This window comes from Fundulus heteroclitus, chromosome 11 (genome assembly GCF_011125445.2).
Source record: "Fundulus heteroclitus isolate FHET01 chromosome 11, MU-UCD_Fhet_4.1, whole genome shotgun sequence".
Classification (NCBI taxonomy): domain Eukaryota; kingdom Metazoa; phylum Chordata; class Actinopteri; order Cyprinodontiformes; family Fundulidae; genus Fundulus; species Fundulus heteroclitus.
In genome coordinates, this window is record NC_046371.1 from 13,946,727 (window position 1) to 13,969,109 (window position 22,383).

Below are 22,383 nucleotides of genomic sequence, written 5' to 3' on the forward strand. Positions count from 1 at the left end.
GCAAGCTGAATTTGAGGATGTGAAATGTCAGAGAGGAAGTTCGCTGATAACATTCTTGTCACAGTCTTCTGCTAACACAGAAGAGAAATGATGCTTTCAGTAAGACTTAGCAACAGTGTATGTAGAAGGCAATATCTTAATACACAAAGGGCGATAAACCTGAGATGTCTAAGAAGTGCAGGAATCGCCAATCAAAGGAAAGTGAGGGACTTTAAAAGGCCGCTGCATTTACTGTACAAGTGATTACTGTAAACTTCAAAGATTATTTATAATGCACTATTGATTAGTAAAAGCCCTGATTACGTTAATGTGCACGTACAGTATCTGGCATAGCAGTTCATCGTATGTGTGCAAAAAACTTAATTTGTGTAGCTGTATTATCCGATTGAATTTGACTTTGGAAAGTGCCTTGAGATGACATGTTTCATGAATTGGCGCTATATAAATAAAATTTAATTGAACTGTGTCAGTAAAATGGATTCGATTCAACCTTAGGAGAAGAAAAGGTTAAAGCTGTGACAAAGAATGGGTCAGTATGAGATTCTCTCGATATGAAAATCTGGAGTGAAAACACTACACTAGCGTGGTATTAAGATGAAAATGTAAAACCAAAATGTACAATATGTTCAAATTGCTTTTTTTTTTTTCTTTGCTTAAAAGAGAAAAACAACAAAAACTCCTCCTGCTGCATAAGTATTGAGCAGGTTGATTATTGTAGCAAAAATTGTCATGTGTGGCATTTATTCATTGTTTGGTTTAGCTACACTAGCCGTGTTTTCTTTAATGTTTTGTATGCGCGTTGTGAACTAGCACATTAGAAAAGGTTAATTGAGACACCAAATTTCAAAATAACTTTGTCAATTTCTAAAAAAAAAAAAAAGATTTTTATGCTTTCTTGAGGTGTTTTTTTGCGAGAAAGTTAATGCGCAAAACGTTAGATTGACGCACATTTGCCGAATAAGTTCTGATGTAGTGAACGTTTACCTCACATGACTCATGAGCTGTTTCTCGGTATTTGGAGTAATACTAGTGTGACCAGCTGTAACGAGTTATTTAGTTGCTCTTATCTGCTTGCATATAGATCATGAGGTTTTCTGCCTCAAATTTCCATTTACAAAACGTATTCTTTGCTCGCAACAAAAACGGAACAAAATTCACTCCATATACTCAGACCATGTAAATCCAGACTGAGTCTACATCTACATGTACCGTAAATACGGCTACTAATGGGTGGCATCCTAAAGGGCAGCGTAATATCAACATGGATTTGGTTTGCAACACCTCATTTCCCTCTTCCTTCTTTTACTCTAGGGGTCCTTAATTAGCTGGTTGTTAAAAATGCATATTCATCTCCCCCCGCCCCCAACCTGCCTCATCCATCCAAGCCCAAATTTCCTTCTGCGCATTAAACCGCAGCCACTTAAGCAAGCCCAGAGGAGTAGCTGCTAACCAAGCCAAATCAGCCACAAGTCCTTACACTGATGTTGCCCCGTCTCATTAAACTTTGAGCTGCTGGTCCGTGTAAGAAAACGGTGGAATGACAATTAAAGGCAGAAGTGAGGCAGGGACAAATGGAGAAGAGAGGAGCTGTTGGGTTGTGGAGTGGTTAGGAAGTACGATGTCGTGTTAAAAATGGAGGAAGGACAGCTAATGGTGAAGTGGGCGAGCCGAACATGTACAGTCCCTTGTAAAAGTATTTATACTCCTTCAACATTTTCACATCTTGTCACATTACAGCCACAACCTTAAAGGTCTGATCTTCTGTGACAGACCAACACAAATGTGCGCTTAATAGCGAGGTGAAATGCAAATGTTGCACGATCGTCAAATGGAAATCTGAGAAGTGTGGCATGTTGAATGTCCCACCAGGTTCAGAGATCTAAAAATAAATTTCTTGAGTTGTTTTTGCTTTCTGCAGGCACTCTCCACTCAATCTTACCGAGCTTCAGATACTTAACACGATTCAAGTCCTGCCACAAGTTCCTAAGACTTTGTTTACAACTTCAACTAGGCCATTCAAACAAACGAATAATCTTTGAGCTGATGCATTCCATTATAGCATTGACTATGTTTAATGTGTTTAATGTTAAGTGTTATTTGTGGTATTGCTAATGCTATTTGTTCAGTAATATTCTTGGACACATTTCAAAAGGGTAAGGAGCCCATAAGCCATGGCAGCTGTGAAGTCTTCAAATGTTATTCAGAAATAAAGTAAATGACAAGATATGATGGCCGAGGCGCCAAGTATAATCATATGACGAGCGTTGGAAAAGATTAAAAGCAATTGTAATAAATAAATGGCTAATGGAAATATATTGACTGTTGATGCTGCATAAACTATCATTATACTTCTTTCTAGCAGTACACTAGACAGAAGAGTTTAAGAGTTTGAAAACTGCCAGCTGCTGTCTCATTCTGAGTTGCTGTGTGATTTGAAGACAATCAGCGTCCGGTCTTTCCTTTCTTTAGGCGAAACGACTGGGTCTGATCCCGCCGACGGGTCGAGGTCGAGGCCGGGGGAAGATGGCACTGGATCCCGGCACCATGCACCCGGGCCGGGGCAGGAGCCGAAGCCGGGAGATGATGGCTCGCGGCGTCAACCGCATGGTGGTGGACCACAGACCCAGAACGCTTGCTATTTTAGGAGTGACGCAGGAGGAAAAGGAAGAGCTAATGCCACACTTTGTGGTATGAAAATACACAGAAGGCGGTTTTACATGACTAGTGGCAGGAATTTACTGTAACTGCTATGTTGACCGTTTCTTTCTTTCTCTTAGAAATTTGGTGAAATCGAAGAGCTGCGGGACACCGATGCCAACACTGTCATCATAACGTTTAAGACACGAAGCGAAGCAGAGAATGTAAGTAACAATCTTTAAATCAGGCCTGGCGCTCTGTCCTTTTTTTTTTAAAAAATATTTTTTCTAAGTAGCTTCTGTGTTTTTGTATCCTAGGCAGCCAATCTGGGAGCGAAGTTCAAAGGTCGTGTTCTGCAGATTTCCTGGTACAAGCCCAAGACGTCGTTGGTCGCATCCGAACCTGAGGTGGAGGAGGCTAAAGACGAAGAGAAAGCGGTACGGCACATAATACACAGTCGATTCAGGGCAAGCTTTATGCTTCGACACTTTTTTTTTATACTAAGAAAAACAAGTCTCAGCTGGTGAACTTTTCAGAAGTTTTAGTTATATGCACAGGTTGTACTTGTAAAGTTTTTATTGCTGCTGAATTTTTCACTGCAGCTCCCAATGCAAAGTCAGGCGTGGTCTCTCTGCTAAGAGCATTTCAGCCTCTTGAGTAAAACGGCGTTACATTCAGGTGAAATCCTACTACTATAGTTTCTTTGGTGTTTTAGGGGTGGATTCTTCCCAGAATGATGTAAAATACCTTTATCACTTCAGTGTGTTTTGCTGCTGTTTTATTAAGGAAGGGTATTATTTTTATTCTTCCTGTCAGGTTAGATTTGGATTTTTTTTTTTTTTTAGGATTACTAGAGCAACTCAATCACTTGATATCATATTATTTATTTAATGAGGTTTTTTTTTTATGTGTGAGGTCCATCGGTTTTTAAAGTGCATACATGTATCTCCTGTTTTAAAATCTCTTCAGTTGTCTCTGGGCTTATTGCTTAAAATGGATATATTAATGTCTCTGAATTTGGGGGGAAAAAAAAAAAAAAAAAAAAGCCCAAAACATCCGTTTTCAGCTGTAAACCTCTCAAAGTGCTTCACAGTAATATAAATGCAAGCAATACAACATAATAGCTGCAGAGGGATGTCGGTCAGTAAAAGAAACGACAACATGATGTTCACCCAAGACATAAGTAGACGGTAAAGTCAGCAGCACAAATGCGAGTTCATAAAGGAAAGTATGGGGATTTATTCAGCAATGTAAGAGAAATGGCCTGGAGACCCGGCACCCTGGTACTCTACCTAAGATTTAAAAGCGTTCTCTAATAAACCCAGTCTGTTCCTACTTGGTCACAGTGGTGAATTATCGCGTTTGATAAAACGTTGGAATCCTAGAAAGAAAAATGCTGTCAGTAAACGGGCAAGCTTTGTCATTTCTGCTCTGGTTCTGATCAGCGTTGTCATTCTGATATGTACGGGTAGCTTCTCAAAACAACTGCCCATTGAATGTTTTACATCTGTGTGCCGGCCAGCAACTGCATAGGTCACAGCAGCAGTGAATGGAAGCAACTAAAAGTCTCGTTTTTCCACACATAATCGGTTCATGCCTGATTTGTGAGGCCTGGGCTGAAATGCACTTTAATGATGGAGCTATCAGGGTGGGGATTTGAGGACATCGACTGTCTCAATCTCCTTAAGTCTGTATGCAGTTGAATACTCACAAAAGCATTTCCGGGAACCATGGATCTGTTTTCTGTCTGGAGAAACATGGAATTTGACTTTTCTGTTTTCCAGGGCTGGATAAGTTTCCTGGAAAACTTGTCCCATGGCATAAATGTTGTATTGGTTCTTCCCTCATTGTGTTCTTTCTTCCACTCTTCCTTTTCATGTTTCCTTTTGTCTATCCTTTCTTTAAACCAGTGGTTCTCAAATATTTTCTGTTGCGCACCCCAACAAAATGAGTTAGAAACGTAACTTTTATTGTTTTCTCTCTTAATGCATTGAAACTGCCGCTCTGAAGATTACCCAGAATCGCGTTTTCATTTTATAACAGTTAAACACATTCTATAACATCGATTTCTAACAACTAGAAATTTTCATGATCGCCACATTTTTTAAACTATATGATATTAACAACAGTCTAAAAGATTTTTAGCCTGACACATCCCAGCAGTCAAAGCAAATGATGAAGCACGTTTTTAGCTACTTTTAGGTAGGCATGAACCTATTCAGACATAAAATAGACGAGCTGAAAATATACTGAAAATAATATGAAGCCATTAATATTAAAGACAAATTACTGTTACAATAAGTTTTATGCTCTTTTTAAGAGTTTATTAATATTATACATCCACACATTTTCATAGCTACATTACCAATGTAGTGAAGCTGTTGTGCTATTAATAATATAAACCAGTTCTGGTTGAACTGGCTGTTTATTGCCCCGTGATTTCACACATCATCAGTCTTTATTATTTGATAACCTCCAAAAAACACAAATTCAAACCACAAACCTAGACCTTCACAGTAAATCATATGACGACAACCAAAGTTATACCGGATTTAAATCAGGCATTTTCACAAAAAATTATTTATTTCTCTACAGCCTGTAGCAAAAAGTAGTTTATTCAAGTGTACTACGAGTATACTTATTTCACACTTAAAATGAGGCAGTGTACTTGAAGTTTACATTTCATAAACTCTGTTTTACATACTTAAAAGTATAGTGGAGTATACTTGATTCATACCGAAAAAGTATGAGCAGAAGTCTAAGACTAAGTACATTAATACTAAGACTTAAAGGAGAAATAAGCAAAATTTCATTATTTTCGATGGAACTAAAAAATAGTTTTGTGAAGAACTAAAGGTATCTTTTAGATGGACTGTGGTTAAACGTCACACACCATCTCTCTATGTTGTTCTCCAATCTCTTGTTTACACAGCCGGGCCAGCCGCCCATGCGCATACGTGCACGTGAACAGCTGCCCGCTCCCTGCCCATAAAATGCCACGCCAGGCACAAAATGGCGTAGAGCGTGCCCGTCGGATCAAAACGTTCCCTTACTAATAGCATCATAAAGTTATAAGTTATTTACTTCTTCACTAGACATGTTCTAGTGAAGTGATGCTGTTCTGCTGTGTTTTTATCCTTTGCAAACAGGCTCACATGAGCCGATGGGTGGGAGCGGAGATAGAAAGGCGTGGCTTGATGCACATCTTGTTTTGGTGTACAGACGGTGCTTTAAGTTCCACCTACTGGTGAAATATTGCTTATTGCACCTTTTAAGCTTATACTTAAGCATAGTTAATAAAATTAACTTCAAGTAAACTACTCTTTGCAGAGCATAGTATATAACATATCTCAAACCATACTGTTAAACACAGCTAGCATTGTGCTAACTAGGTGCTAATGTACAGAATAACCATGAAACCACAGAATGTTTAGCAAAAGTAATGTCTCCAAGCTGTTTACAATGTTCAAAACCAACCCTCCATGTTGGGCAATGTATTAAATGTAAGTTTTCCGTCAATACACCTGAACAAATGTAATTTAACAAATCGTAAAGCTCCCTAGGGGCGTGAAAGGAGAAATTCCCACATGTTGCTCTGAGGATTACTGAGAACCCTTTGCTATTGATGCTGCTGACTGTAGGTTCAGACCAAACGGTTTTGGGGGAAAAAAAGGGAAAATGGCAAGGCTGTTCCTAGGCACCCCCTGTCATTCCTTCACGCCCCCACCAGGGGGCGTCCCCCACTATTTCAGAACTACTGCTTTAAACTGACCTTTGTTTCAGTCCTTCCCTTCTTACTTGTGACTCAGTCCTTATTTCTTTGTCCCTTCTCACCTCTTTTCCTTCTAATATGTACCCTTTCTTCCATCCCTCTGTCCTCCCTCCTTTACTACTTCCTGCTTATATTCCCTCGTTCCTTGTGTCCTTTCTCCTTGCACATCTTTCGCTTCAACCATGCCTGTTTCCTTCCTTCTTTCGTTCCTTCCTTCCTTCCTTCCTTCCTTATTCCATCCTTCCTTGTATCCATCCCTGCTTTGAGCCATCCATCTGTCCTTCCCTTTGTGCTTATGTCCTTTCTGTTCACTTTCTTTAGTTTTTCTTTGCTTCTTTCCTTCCATCCTCTCTGTTTCTGTTTTGTAGGCTATATATTTTTATTATATTTAAAGTCATCATAGCCGTGAACTGTTGTGCTTTTCTCCCTCAGCCTCGGGTGGTTTCTTCTCTGAAAACCAAAAATAAAATTGTTTCTTAATTGAAGAGCTAAAACTGTTTGGTATAGAGTGAATATTTAGAGGTCCACCCTTCTCATCTATTCACTTCGCTAAAGCTCACTCTGTCTGCATAAAGTTGGGAAAGTTAAGTTCTCACTTCATCCTTTTGTACAATGCCAAAAAGTACACATCCATTGGAAATACTCCTGTGCTATTTTTTAACATGTTTTCATTTTTTTCAAGAAAACAACTTGTTTTCTGTTTAAAGCGATTGGTTGTCATGCTATGTACACTTTGTCATCCATACATGGTAATGGTCGTTCTGTTGTAGAAAGGCTCTTTTCTGCAGAATAACATGTTTTAAAACTAGTTATCAGCTTTGAAAAGCAATAGAAAGTTCTGTTTTTGTTTGATTTGAAGGTGTTTAGGTTCTCTGGCTCTAAAATCTGACATATGCTCTTAAAATCCTCAAGTAGCTCATTATTTTGTTCATGACTCCATGATGGCTACTGCGAAAGGTTATATTTTGACCATTTAATTTTTTTATATATATATATATATATATATATATATATATATATATATATAATATATATATATATAGATATATATATATATATATATATATATATATATATATATATATATATATATATATATATATATATATATATTTATTTATTTATTTATTTTTTTTCAAAGTAAAAAAAGACCACTGAGGCCAGTTTGTTTAACGCTTCTCCCAAATGAGATGTGTTACATTTCCAAAACATTCTAAAACCAGAGAAGTATTAAGATCCATACTTCATCTGTGTTTTTTGTTTTATTATTTGAACAGAAGGAGCCGAGCTCGTATCTACCAGGAAACGATGAAGGGAGGGAGGACGAAGAAGAGGAGGAGGATGACGATGAAGACGACGAGTATGAGAGCCGGTCTTGGAGACGATAAGAAGACCGATTTGTCCCTGCATGCCCAACCGTGGATTGTGTTATTTTATTATTTTCTCCCTGCATTCAAGGAAACAGTTTTTTCCCCCCCTCTTTATATTAATTTTAGACTTGAATTAAAGGAAAACATCTTTGCTTTTTGGCAAATGTCTAAAAACAAAAAGAGTTTAGAGGGTCCTTAGTTTTTGTATACCTCAGTGAAACATGTAGAGCATCTCACTTTTGCTGAGAGTGATAAATGCTTTGTTCTTATAGATTAAAAAGAAAAAAATCTACGTATGTTTTAGTGTGCTTATCAGATGATTAATATCAGCAATGCACAACATTTGTGTCTACTGTGAATAGGTATTTTTATACATACTGTATTTAAGCGCTTTTTCTCACCAGTTTTTTGTAAAAAATAAAATAAAATAAAAAGATGATAATAATAAAACAATCTCACCCTCAGTTCAGGGACAGCCATTCCATCACCAGTAGAAGGCTTGCTACCGCTTCCAGAGAGAATTTTATTTATTTTTTTTTTTCACCACCTCGATGCACTGTGTTGTACCTGATATGATTTCCAACTTCACCTTAATCTCAGTGTAATTTTTTTTTTTTTTGGCTGTCGCTAGCCCTAAAATGTTAATGATCCCAAGTGTTTTTGATTTACAGTTGTTAGATCTGGCACCCCCAGCATGTCAAGGTGCTGATGTACCAAATTAAGAGCGGGTGCAGGTACTGACGGGTCCTAGTGCAGTAGATCAGTGTTTGCAAATCATTGTCTCTATGTCAACCAGACAGTTTTGTAGCAGATATCCCAAATTTTCCCCCTTTTTTATTTTTATTTTATAGCTCACTCTGTCCAGTGCCACTCTTTGTGAATACGCACCAAACATACACAGGCGTTTTAAAAGGGGGTGTAAAATTCTCACTTGTTGAACTAAGGCTCCAACAAGGCTGATCAGATCGCCCATTTCCAAGATGTGACATCCATAGACAGGTGTTTGAATGTAGTACTGAACAGTTGATTTTATTATAAAGAAATATATATATATAGGTGTAATTTCTTTGCCTTAAACGATCAGCTGGTCGCTGAGTTTTTACAGGATTTGTCATTTACTTTTTGTAAATTTTGTAAATGCTTTGAAGAGGAATTAGTTTAACTTTGGATTTTTCTTTCCTTTTTTTTTTTCTTGGCATTTTTGTCACAAATGACAGGATTGTATCAGGTAGAAGGTCAAACACGAGTGCACAAGTTTGCACATGTGTTGAACAGTCCTTGTTTTGGTTCCTTTTTTACTTTTCATCTAAGTAGAACGTTTGCTCTAACGAAGCTCTCAGAGCTGCTTCTGAGTTGTTAAAAACACTCTTTGGAAACACACTTGAGTCGTGCAGCACGCCGTAACTTATCCGCATGAGTGCAGCCCTCCTGCACATTGTCAGTGTTCAAAACCTGCTTAGGTGTGCAAGCTTGATGACTGAAAACTGCTTCCTGTTTTTGCCTTTTTTTAATATATAGATGTATATCTATATATCTTGCACTGTGTTCCCAAAGACATCAGGATGGGAGGAGCCCAGTTTGTTCAGATAAACGCAGAAAGATGCCATAAAAAGCCCCATTCAATATATAATTGTTTACGTTTAGCTTCCCCGAACTCGACTCAATCGATCATATCCAGTAGCAACAGAATGAAGGCAAACTAAAGGTGAGGTTAATTTATTAGCAGACATAAATCTGCCTGCGTGTAAATACATTTATCTCCGGAACAGTGGCACCACTTAAGAGGTTGCAGAACTGTTTGAAACACTTTTGTCTGTCTGATAAGAGAGCCTGATGCATTTAATTTTAGATTTTTCCATTTCACTTCGCCACAAAGAGGTTTAAGTGTCTTTATTTTTCTTCTTCTCTTGTTTGAGTAAAAGCAAATTCTGAGGATCTGGCTTTTTTTGTTAATACCTGTAACCTGTCACCCAACAGTGTACAAAATGTAAAATGTTTATTGGATAATAGTTTTGGATTTGTTACTGTTTATATTTGCAGGATGTGTGTGTGTTTTCTTCATGTATTTTGTTTGTATAAATGGATTTATAATTTACTAGCATGTTTGCTTTTGCCAATAAAGACACAGGAATGGGGTGCTTGTAAGATGATCCAGGAAAAGAAAAAAAAAGCAAATATAAATAATTGGATTTGGAAAAGAAAAAGCTTAAGTTAAAGAAAATTGAGGAAAAAGATGAGAATATTGGCCATGGAAAGAAAAGAAAAAAAAAAGATACAAGCAAAAGCATTCCAGAAAATTCTACCTTTAAAATTTGTGTTGTCTTCTTTATTATGTGTATTTTTTTTCTGGCTCCACTTTAATAATCAGATATACAGTTGGAGATGATGGTAATGTGCTAAAACCTGAGAGAAGTTCAAATATAAAGCTCTTCATGCTTTGGGAATATTGCACATTCAAAAACATGAACTATTGATACATTTGGTTATCTGCAGAAGGTTCAGTCAAATATGAGGCATATTTTTCTATTTTGTAAAAGAAAACTATCTTGTAAATGGTTTTCTTTACAAACTCGGGCACTTTTCAGTTTGTACATTGAGTGGCAACGATTCAATATTCCTGAACAACATTTACCTGTGACCACTGTTGCTGATTCCCCTCTGTGTTCAAACACCCATTTCAAGACATTAACTCCAGTATTAGGCAACATATTTCTCTTTGTTTAGCATTTTGATGTATTCAAACTGATCCGTGGCACCCGTTTTGCAATGAACAGATCTGATGCTTTTAAGAAACCCCGAGCCACCATGCTTCACTGATGTGGTTTGAGTTCAGTGTGAGTCTGACAAACTGTGGTTCCTATGGTCCAAACAAGAGAAGGAATCTTGCTTTTATCCGTTTTTGGCCATTTCTCTTCAGACCAATTGTGTTCTTCGGCCCACTGCAGTTTCTTCAGCTCATGTCATCCGTAATGGGACTTTTCGGGGACTTCCATGCGACGCCTTGCCTTAGGTGTCTTCTAACAGGTAGCGATGCTCACAGATGGCTGTAGTTTCTTTTCCAATTTTCTTCCGTAAACTTTTTCAGGTTTTAAGGCATTTGAGGTCATAGGCATTTTAGGTCATTTTAGCTGAGCAGCCTTTTGTTTTCAGTCCTGCAGTTTTCAGAGAAAGATTTAGTATAACTGAGATGTACATTTCATACTCGTGCTCTTAAATAATAGCTACTTGTTTGATGCCTGTTTGTTACAGAACAAGCAATCTCACTGATTGAACTCCACCTCATCATTGAATATGCAGTTTTAAATGAATGATGGTGTTACACAGAATCAGCAGCATGCATGTCAAGACTGTTGGGTCTGCAGGTTTGGACTTTCTCTAATATGCCTACCAATAATTTATTTCCCATATTTGAATATAACATGAAATACAGACTGCCTTCTGGGAAAACAAACCTTGTGGGATAAATTGTAAAACTAAATCTTGTTGCTGCTGTTATAAACAGTTTAGTCGAGCTGTTTCCTCTTTGATTCCTTCAGCTCAAGCCCAGGTACCACTGGTGGTACTAGTAGCACGAGTTTAGTTTTCAGCAAACTGCTCCTTCATATGCTGCAAGTAACGGCAGGTTTTGAAATGTGATGTATTTATTGTTTATTTAAGGTTCTAATGTTAAATCATCTTTACCATACTGTAATACAATTAAACCTCATAACTACCATTTTTACTATGAATGTATAAAAGTCAGACTTGATGAGTATAGGATAAGTGGGTTGCTAATTTTAAGTTCACTCAACAAATGCATTTTGTTTTTAAATTTAGGAAGTCAAGTGAAAACACTTAAGACCATGTTTTGCATAATGTGCAAACCTTTTGCTCTTCCTGAGGGATGGGGTTCCTGACGAAGGCAAGAAGATAGTAAAGTATGTTTCAAGGTCTGGCTGTGACAAATAGAATCAATTTAAAATAAAATAGAATAACTATTATAAATTATTATAAATTTAACCAATAAGAGAATACATAATGTGAAAAGAAATTCAGAGGAAAAAACTACTGCTTTGTTCTGCATTGCACAAATTATATGTACTAGTTTCCTATATGCATGGATTTAAAATAAAACCTACGTTTTGTATATCATCACTTTATCAAAGACACAAGGTGGTCCAAATAAAAATTAAATAAATAGAAAAGCAAAGAAATGAAAAAAATGTGAATAAAATAAAATAATCACAAATTTACAAAGAAGGCTAAACCCCCCATGGTTCCACGTACTGGCTGAGCTTCCTGCACAGATGATGTTAATCTGTAGAGACAGCTAATCTACACCTGCATCTGTACACACACACACACACACACACACACACACACACACACACACACATATATATATATATATATATATATATATATATATATATATATATATATATGTGTGTGTGTGTGTGTGTGTGTGTGTGTGTGTGTGTGTGTTCAAGCTACCAGTTGCAATAGATGTGTGCTCAACACTCTTATTCAGTAGATTAGAATATACATTTTTAAAAGGCCTGTTTATCAGATTAAACGTACTTTTTAACAAACAAAAGAAAACTTTAAAACTGCATTAAACTTTTTTTATTAATCTGATATTGATATTGTAAAAAAAGAAAAAGAAAAGCTGGAGGTGGAAAAAAATCACAACAGAAATAAAGGCTTTAAAATCATAATTCTGTGTTAAGATATATACTTGGTTTCCCTTAGTGAATTGAGTTACAGAAAAATAAATTAACTTTTCAAGAATATCCTAATTTGTTGAATATGACTGTAAGTAATCTGCGATAGACTGGCGACCTTTTCAGGGTGTACAGCTGGAGCCCATTGACAGCTGGAGATAGACACCAGCAGCCCTTGCGACCCCACAAGGGATAGAAGTGTTAGAAAATGGATGGATGGATGGATGGATGGATGGACTGTAAGCAATAGGTATCAGTACACTAGTTTGCCAAAGTTTGTGGGTCCCTTGCTATTACACAAACATGAAACTTGAATGACAACCAATTTTTATTCTAAAAAAGGCTTTATTGTGGCATTGCCCAGCCTGCAGCTACAACAGCTTAGACTGCTCTGGGAAGGCTGTCCATAAGATTTTAAAGTCTGTTTATAGTATTTTTGACCATTCTCTAGGGAGAACAATTATTGGGTCCGACAATAATAAACCTAACACACAGTCTCTGCTCTAATTCATCCCAAAGATCATCTGAGGTCAGAGTTCTCTGCAGACCATCAAGTTTGTTCATAAACTTTCTCATTCATACCTTGTTTTGTAAGCAGGTGCATGAACATTTAGGAAATTGATTTCTTTTAACCATTTTAAAGCCGCCTCTGACTCGACAAACCAAGTAAGCTTATTAGTTCCTTGGGGGTATTTTTTTTATTTTCATTTTGTCACTTTAAAGCACCTTTGAAAGTATCTTACTATTGTGAAAAGCATGCCTGAGGTCAGCTAAAATCTGAGTTGAAAGGATGCATCCTAGCAGCGGAATTGGTGATATGAAAGCAAAAAACTGTGGTCGTTCTGTACTATAGGAGTTCTCAAACATCACACAAACAGGAAAATCCAAAGAGCCACTTTTTCTCCATGTGCCTTGTAAGGGAGATTTGTCTAGAGTTGAAAAACCTGCTTTACAATTGGAGAAAATAAAAGATAATTTAAGTTCATAGACAATCTAATTTTTGTTGTATCTTCAACTACATTCAATTTCATTTCTAATTTTAGGGAGGTTGGAAAACATAAAAACATGAAACTTTTACAATGACATAACTAAAAATAAGTAGATAACCTGTGTCCTTATTCACAAAGATTATTTGAGTCCTCTCAGAGAGATCCCATTTTAGCCGAGGAGTTTACAGCTAAAGAGTGATTCAGCTAGTTGCTAGGAGCAACTCTGAGTAAGGAGACAACAGAGGTTTCTTTCTCAGTGAGGAGGTGTGGTTGACCCCGTTGCTACGTGTGATGCTGTCTGCTAAGAGCTGTGATTGGCTGACACAAGAAACAAACAGAAAAACAACACAAATGTGCTCCTAGGGGGAAATTAACTGATTAGTCTAGATTACGAAATGTGTGTCATGATGATGAAACTTAGCAAAATTAAATAATTGCCACAGCATCAAAATGTTTGAACGTACCCCACTTCTATCCTCATTGTTATTTTGATTTGCTTGTTAGTTTTACTCGCCACACTGGTCCTTTTACTACTTCATCTTTTTGATATGTCTGCTCACCTAACAGCGTTTTACTGGGATACTCTGCTTGTATAATTTGGTGTTATCTGGCAAACAACCAACGTAAAATGGAGAACAAAAGAAGGTTGAGAAAACCGAACAGGACTGTGGAGCATTGCCTCTGTCCGCACAGCTCTGGGAGGAGAATAGAGCAGCGTTGAAAGGTACATTCGTCCCTGGATAGGGGTGCCAAGAGGTGGAATTTGAAGTGCATTATTGCAGATCAATGCATCTTTATCTCTGCTTTTACACACCAGCCTGGAAAGTGGGAAGCGCCCCATGCAGCAATCCAAAGCCAGAGAGGAGAAGGTATCACACAAGCAAACTTTTAGATGGCCATTTAGGCTCTGAAAACATCATGTACAATACAGCAAATGCCTTTTCACCTCTTTTGCATCTTCTCTCCATGCACATAGAATGGATATTATGGTTCTTTATCTTGTCTAGAGTGTGTTTTATGTATATATATGTATTTATTATATATTTCTCTGAGACTTTTTCTAATTCTTCCAAAATGTTTATTATTGAGAGCTTTTCACACTCTCTTTTCACATTTCTCTGTACTATATTGTTTGTACATTGTTCCACTTTTAGTTTGTGATTATTCAATTTTTTTATTATTATTTATTTATCCTTAAAAGAATAATTTTTAAAGCCTCCTCTTGCTGAAACTAATTTATTTCCCCCTATGGATATGATAAGGTTTATTGGATCTACAAACTGTATGATTGTTAAATATGATCTTTCTAAATTTCTAAGAAAAAATCTTAGAATTGGAGGGATTCTGAGATTGTTTTCTAAAATAATGTCGCTAAGAGCTACATTTAGCCTTAGGATTCTTTGTGAATATGGCCACTATAGAATCGTAACACGTAAAAGGACTGAGCTAGAAAGATATATCATACCTGTATATCATTAGTTTTTTTTTTTCATTTTTGTGGAATTTTAGGAAGGAAAACATTAGTTAAACCTCTTACTAATTCCAACCTTTGCAGTTTCAGGACGTCATATAGAGATCCTTTGCAACTGAATAAATAAATACTTGAAATTTCTTATGGCACCCTATATATTAAATACATGTTATTAATTAAAGATTTGTTATGGGTCCCTAAATATTCCAGCACAAGATTTCTGAAGGTGGGTGTCCTCAATGAGTTATGTGACCAAGTCAAACTTTAGCTCCACTCAAACTGGTCATGGTAGATATCTGACTTGTGACTTGGCTTTTTTTTACCACATGTATAGGCTGTTTGTCCAGAGGGCAGGCCACAAACTTTTCAATCAGAATCTAGCCTTTATCATACCCTGTCATAACCATGTCTGTCTGAAACACATGTATATATGGATTCATGTTTGGCTACAATATGTTTGTATGGTGAGAAAAGGTTGGCTGTTTTAATCTGCGTAATGAATGAGGAGATGCCAACATGGTAATGGATGCCTGCCACTGCGCTGTTAAATTATTCAGAATCTGGGGAACTGGAGAGGTGGCCGGCAGGATCAGGTGGACCCTCTGTGTCATCAGCCCGGCCTCTGTCCGCATGGCTCCGCTTTCGGTCCGTCCATCCGGGTTTCTGAGTTTTTACCTGGCAGCCACATGAGAAGTCGGCTAAAGCAGCAGCTCCAGAGAACTGAGCATTCACATGGAGAGGAGTGCAGGCCGAGGCCATCAGGTCAGGCCTTGTCATTGAAGTGCAGGTTTATATAACACCACAGTTTAAACAATGACAAGTTCATTCTTCTCTGTCCTCCAAACGTGGTTTGTCAAATAGGTATTCATTCCACTTAAACTTGTTCCTATTTTTTGTTACAACTTCACAACCTTCATGCATTTTATTGTGATCTAATTTAAGAAACCAACACAAAATAAAGTATTACTGTTAAGCAGAAGGAAAATGGAAGATAGTTTCAAAAGTTTTTTTTAAATGAAAGTTATTTTCAAGGGCAGCACAGTGGCGCAGTGGGTAGCGCTGTTGCAAGAAGGTCCTGGGTTCGAGTACACCCCTGGGTCTTTCTGCATGGAGTTTGCATGTTCTCCCTGTGGATGCGTGGGTTCTCTCCGGGTACTCTGGCTTCCTCCCACAGTCCAAAAACATGACTGTTAGGTTAATTGGCTTCTCCAAATTGTCCTTAGGTGTGAGTGGGTGCGTGAACGGTTGTTTGTCCTGTTTGTCTCTCTGTGTTGCCCGGCGACAGACTGCCGACCTGTCCAGGTGAACCCCGCCTCTCGCCCAGTGAATGCTGGAGATAGGCACCAGCAACCCCTGTGACCCCATGAGGGATTAAGCGGTTTGGAAAATGGATGGATGGATGGAGTTATTTTCAAGTCTTACCATACATTTTATATTATATTAAGTTCTGGACTTTGATTTGAACATTCTAACATTACTTCAAGGCAGGACTGTTCTTTACTATCTGGAAGTCCACAAAATGCAATGGTCCTTCAGCTGATCCAAAACGCTGCCGCAAGAGTTCTGATCAAAATCAACAAGAAGCATCATATTTCTCCAATTTTAGCTTCCCTTTATCAGCTTCCTGTTAAATCAAGAACAGCATTAAAAATTCCCCTTCTCACATATAAAGCCGGTAATAATTAAGCTCCATCATATATCAAAGCCCTGATTGCCCCCTATGTTCCTAACAGAGCACTTTGCTTTCAGACTGCAGGTCAGAATGGGAGGCAGATCCTTTAGCTATCAGGCTCCTCTCCTGTTGAACTAACTCCCAGTTTTGGTCTGTGAGGCAGACACCCTGTCTACTTTTAAGACTAAGTTTAAAACCTTTCTTTCTGACAAAGCTTATAGTTAGAGTGGCTTAGCTTACCCTGAGCTATCTCTATAGTTCTGCTGCTATAGGCTTAGGCTACTGGAGGACATCAAGATCTATTTTTCTCACTCTGCTGAGTTCTCCTACTGTTCCCCAATTTTGCATTGTTTGTTGTTATTTCAACTTTTAACGTTATGTTCTCTCGTTTTTTCTTAATTGTAGCTACACCTGGTATGGTGCTGTTAGCTGTGTCACCATCCAGGGGAACAAATCACCTGCCATTACCATATAACATAGAAAGGATTCCTGGGTCAGGCTTTTTGTGTCTCGGCTCTGTCTTCTCTAACACTCAGTCCGTGGCGGCAGATGACCATTCACACTGAGCCTGTTTCTGCTTAAGGTTTTCCTTCCTGTTAAAGGGGAGTTTTCCTCTCCACTATCACTTCATGCACGCTCAGTAAAGCCATGGACAATGCAGATGACTGTCCACTCTGACTCTCCTCTCTTGCAGGAGGAGTGAATGCTGATTGTCAAGACAATCTGCTGGGTTTTCTTAGATAGGAAACTTTTCGACCAATCTGTCTGTATGATTTGATTGAATTTGACTTCGTAAAGTGCCTTGAGATAACACGTGTTGTGAATTAGGGCTATATAAATAAATAAAAACTCAATTGAATTCAACATATGAAAATATACTTTGATTTAATGTTTTCCATTGTAGCTTTGGCTGTACATTTAGAGACGTTTTCCCGCTAGAAGTTGAACCTTGGCACTAGTTTAAAGTCTTCTGTAGCCTCTAACTGTTGACTTCTGAATTGTTTACCCTGATTTTTTTAAAGGTTTGTGGGAAAGGGGGATGAATACATTTGCATGTCACACCTTTCAAATTTAGCCCCGTAAAACAATTGAAAACTATTAATTATTTCCCTTTCACTTCCTATTTATGGACCTCTTTGTATTGATCTTTTATTAAATCCCATTAAAATTACATTGAGGTCAATGGCTGTAACTTGGCAAAATGTGCAATTGGAAGGAAATTAATATTCATGTACAAGTGCATCTCAAATAATCAGTGACATTTTTGTGTTTGTTTCTGTTTATTTTAATGATTGTGGATTACAGTAAACAAAGACTCAAAATATTGCTTCTAGGAAAATCTTAATATTACAAAATAACCTTACATTAAATTAGGAACATTATTGGGTGTCTACTCCAACCCTAGGAGCCTGTGTCCTGCATGTTTTAGTTGTGTCCCTTGAACATGTAGGAGGCTGGCTCTTGAGGGCTAAAGTTGGCCAACCGAAGGCTGCAGACATTACAGTTGTCCAGGAAACATCCACTGAAAGCCTGCACAAAAGAGAAGTAAGCCATCACACCAACCTAGGCCTCCTTAACACCTCAGCGGGCAGACTGATCCCTGCCACACCACGCTGTATTGATGCAGTAAGTCAGGCAAAAAGGTGCCCCAGTCAAGTGTTCAGAAGTTTTAATTTACAGTACCGTGAAACACTTCAGTGGTATGACATCACTGTTTAAAAACTGTCCCTAAGAAAGTCTTATACACTACGTATTTATTTTAGTCACTCAAATAACAGAAAGAAACGATTGAAAGCTATCACTCACGTTATAAAATTAATCTCTATAACGTTTGAGTTTAATATTGAATTGGAACAATCTTCGATCCTTCTCTAGTTTATTGAGGCCATGAGTCCATCGAGTTATACTGCACTGTCCATGGTGCTGAAATGACAGGCCTTCTGTATTAGATCCTCCAAGCCTTTCAAAGATCACAGATAAGAGTCATGGAGGACTTTGAGTTTGAGAAAATCAACACATCTGGGGATTTGCAGGGGGAAATAAAAATAACAGGAAGACATAAACATCTAGTAAAGAAATGTCACCGAAATATTTGCACCTTGTCGATGAACGGCTTTTGAAATAAAACACATCAGTGATTTTGAGAAGCTTTGTGTGTCTGAGTTCACAGGCCACACGGTTGCAACCTGTAAGTTGAGCAAAGGAGCAGGTGGGAGGGAGGGAGGGAGAAGGAGGAGGGAGGCTGAAAAAGGAGGAGGAGGAGGAGGATGCCGGGAGGCGCCCTGACTGTGAGCAGCTTCAGTCTGGTGACGGAGAGCGCAGGAGGCTCCCGTGGCTGTACGCTCCTCCCGGCTGTTTTCATGTCCGGGGCCACACTGTCTGCGAGGGGCCTGCAGGGAGAATGACGATGATGACCATGAACGGAAAGCAGCACTTCTCCATGCACCCGGCCCTGCACGAGCCCAAGTATCCCGGCCTGCACTCAGGCTCGGAGGGCATGCGCAGAGTCTGTCTGCCCGCCCCGCAGGTACGTTCGGGTCAGGGTGGGAGAGAAGGGCTCCGGCGCTGCTGGGTGAGAGGAGAAGGGAAAAATATCACACTGGAAATGTCTGTAAAGTTGATTTGACAGGACTTTGTTCTATCTCCCTCTCTGTCTCTCTCTTGCGCGCTCTCTCTCTCTCTCTCTCTCTCTCTCTCCTCTGTCTGTGCCCCCCTCTTTCTCCCTCCTCCCCTCCTCCCTCTTATCCACATGTCTATTCAAGCAATGCTTTCATATTAATTTTTATGACCTGCGCTTTGAGGAGGGGTTCTCTCCTCTCCTCGGCGCTGCTTGCCTTTGGAAAATGTTTTTTAGATCCTGAAAGCTGCCTGACAGAATTCCCCACTGACCCCCAGTATGCGCACTCTTGCTTGCAGCTGCAGGGCAATATATTCGGAGGCTTTGATGAGAGCCTGCTGGCACGGGCTGAAGCTCTGGCGGCTGCTGACAGCATTGTCTCTCAAGGCAAGAGCCACCCGTTCAAACCAGACGTGACTTACCATACCATGAGCAGTGTCCCCTGCACCTCAGCATCCTCTTCCTCCTCCACCACCGTGCCCATCTCCCACCATCACCACCACCATCACCTGGGACAGACCCTGGAGGCCGGGGACCTCCTGGATCACCTTTCCACCAGCCTGGCCGTGACCGGGATGGGAGCTCCAGAGCCTCCAGGGATGACTGCGCCGGCACACCACCACCAGCACCCGCACCACCACCTGCAGACCATGGGGCAGCTGCACCAGGCAATGGCCACCATGGCCCACCCTCACTCCCTGTCCGTGCACGGCGGCATGGCCTGCGTCAGCGACGTGGAGTCCGATCCCCGGGAGCTGGAAGCCTTCGCGGAGCGCTTCAAGCAGCGGAGGATTAAGCTCGGGGTGACCCAGGCGGACGTCGGCGCCGCGCTGGCCAACCTGAAGATCCCCGGCGTGGGGTCGCTAAGCCAGAGCACAATTTGCAGGTTCGAGTCCCTCACCCTGTCCCACAACAACATGATCGCGCTCAAGCCGGTCCTGCAGGCCTGGCTGGAGGAAGCCGAGGCTGCGCACCGGGAGAAGAGCAGCAAGCCGGACCTTTTCAACGGCAGCGAGAGGAAAAGGAAGCGCACGTCCATCGCCGCGCCGGAGAAGCGCTCGTTGGAGGCGTACTTCGCCATCCAGCCTCGGCCCTCGTCGGAGAAAATCGCGGCCATCGCCGAGAAATTGGACCTGAAAAAGAACGTGGTTCGAGTGTGGTTCTGCAATCAGCGGCAGAAACAGAAGCGAATGAAGTACTCGGCGGTGCACTGAGTTCTCCCCACCAACATCATGAATAAAATAGCCTACTACATTTTTGATTGAGTGATTAATAATAACCCGAGTAGCCCCAACAAACAGGGATTTATCAACATGTCTCCTCTGGGATCGTTTCCAAAACGGACTTTTCCACATTTTTTGTGTCACTCACTCTGCCTCGTTGCACCTTTTCTGGATTTTGCTGTTGAGACGGCATACTTATTTATTTTAAAGGGGGATTTTTTGATGTTATTGATCATGTATTCTGCACACGCAGAGAATGGACTTTTATTCGAAACTATCACATTCATTGTCATTGGAGCGCAACTGGACTTCTTTTTCTACTTACAACATAAATACACAAAAAAACGATACAAAAAAAAAAAAACACTATTATATCCACATCACATATGCAAAAATAGCCACACTATCATGTCTTCACCTGTGGAGCCTTTAGGATTAAAATGTTCCAACGTTTCAACTATTCACTAAATTCTGCGAATGAAGCCGCTCTCTTTGTAAACTGTGAGTGATTGTGATTTACGCACAAAAAATGAGTCTTTTCCCACAAACTATGACACTGTTCTTCTTGAATCATTAAGAAATGGAAATGACACCGTCATTATAAGGGGCACAACCAATGTGGCTGCTGCTATATTTTAGTATTTTGATGTGAACATGTTTTGCAGAATTACGGGTGAGCTGTATAGATAATTATTATATGGCTTTTATCACCTAATATAAGTATTTATTTATTTATTTTCCTCACTCTTGATTTCACTTGGAATAAAAAAGTGTGACATTTAAACTGAATAAATTATTGGTTATTTTCTAAAATGATCTTTATCATCATTATTGTTATTATGATTACTATTTTATAATTATTCTTTACAGAATGGATGCATTGCTTTAATCTTCAGGCTGCGGCTTGAGGCCTACCAACAAGGCATATGAGATAAGCTGCAGACATACACTGTAAATTGTTTATTGGTGAAATAACAGTAGCACACTGCATCTTTCTGTCAAATGATAGCAGCAAAATTATAGTAAAAAAAACATAATTGTTTGTATTTTAAAAAGAGTTTTATTTATTTAAAAATTTAAATTCTAAGTATTTCTAATAAAATGCTTAGTATATACCTCAATTTGTTAAGTATTTTAATTCTACAACATAACGTTTTTTCCTGTAAAAATCCATAATATACAGATAACAGCATGTTCAATAAAACATAGTTTAAACTGCTATGATTGTTGTAATTCGTGTAGAAACTACATATATGTACATACATATAATCATATCACAGAAAATCTGGATTTTTTCTTATGTAAAAATAAAAATGAATCAAAAATGCCCCCCCCAAGAACAAAGCCAAGCCTAGAACAACATAGCTGATTTCATTTCAAGATGGAGGACTGTCTCACACCATAATGGAGCTATTCTTTAAATTTCAGTAGCTCATAATTTACCCTGCGTGCACTAAAATCTACAGTAACATAATACACATGTAAACATCACACGGTAGATAATTGCTGAGAGTATTAGGTACTCCAAGGGCAATGTACTTTGGGGAAAGCGCAATTTTTTCCAGCTAAAATTACCCCTCAAAAATAGTTTACAGTGTTAGAAAAAAAATGCATTCTTTGCAAACAGGCTTGTTTTATGCACTCTATTATTTATAGACCTCCGAACTCTGCTGGAATGAAATATGCATTGTCGTATATGATACAAGCATAACAAATAAACACGGGAGGGCGCTTGATTTTCACAGCGGTTCTCACACCGCGGAGCGACAAGTACGCGTCCTGGCCCCTTCCCCTCAAATTAGCGCCGCTTTCAATTATGGATGCCCTCGTGTTGCCGGGTTGTCTCGTGCGTCGGGACAGAAATTATTAAGTCATGACGATGCAATATTAATTATATGTGTGTATAAAGGCAAGTCGTTTGGACGAGCT

General features: G+C 39.1%; 2 protein-coding genes across 4 annotated transcripts in view; both read left to right on the forward strand.

Moving 5' to 3' along the window:
* Positions 1-10,090, forward strand: part of rbm27 (RNA binding motif protein 27) — a 32,845-nt gene extending 22,755 nt beyond the window's left edge. For all 3 annotated transcript variants that reach the window (XM_021311895.2, XM_012854804.3, XM_021311908.2), the window contains 4 exons: positions 2,470-2,688; positions 2,778-2,861; positions 2,955-3,074; positions 7,687-10,090. In XM_021311895.2, the coding sequence (XP_021167570.2) occupies positions 2,470-2,688; positions 2,778-2,861; positions 2,955-3,074; positions 7,687-7,797 (534 nt within the window). In that variant the 3' untranslated portion in view covers positions 7,798-10,090. The remainder of the gene's footprint in view (positions 1-2,469; positions 2,689-2,777; positions 2,862-2,954; positions 3,075-7,686) is intronic.
* Positions 10,091-18,826: 8,736 nt separating this feature from the next.
* On the forward strand, positions 18,827-21,270 carry pou4f3 (POU class 4 homeobox 3). The gene is made up of 2 exons (XM_012854663.3): positions 18,827-19,141; positions 19,531-21,270. Exons 1-2 carry the CDS (start codon positions 19,016-19,018, stop codon positions 20,443-20,445), a joined length of 1,041 nt encoding a protein of 346 aa, XP_012710117.1. The 5' UTR covers positions 18,827-19,015; the 3' UTR covers positions 20,446-21,270.
* The last annotated feature ends 1,113 nt before the right edge of the window (positions 21,271-22,383 follow it).

Excerpts from the sequence above, each read along its gene's own strand:
- pou4f3 (XM_012854663.3), top strand. The coding sequence starts at position 19,016 with ATGACGATGATGACCATGAACGGAAAGCAGCACTTCTCCATGCACCCG. Across the intron at positions 19,142-19,530 it reads TCTGTCTGCCCGCCCCGCAG|CTGCAGGGCAATATATTCGG; the intron begins GTACGTTCGGGT and ends TCTTGCTTGCAG.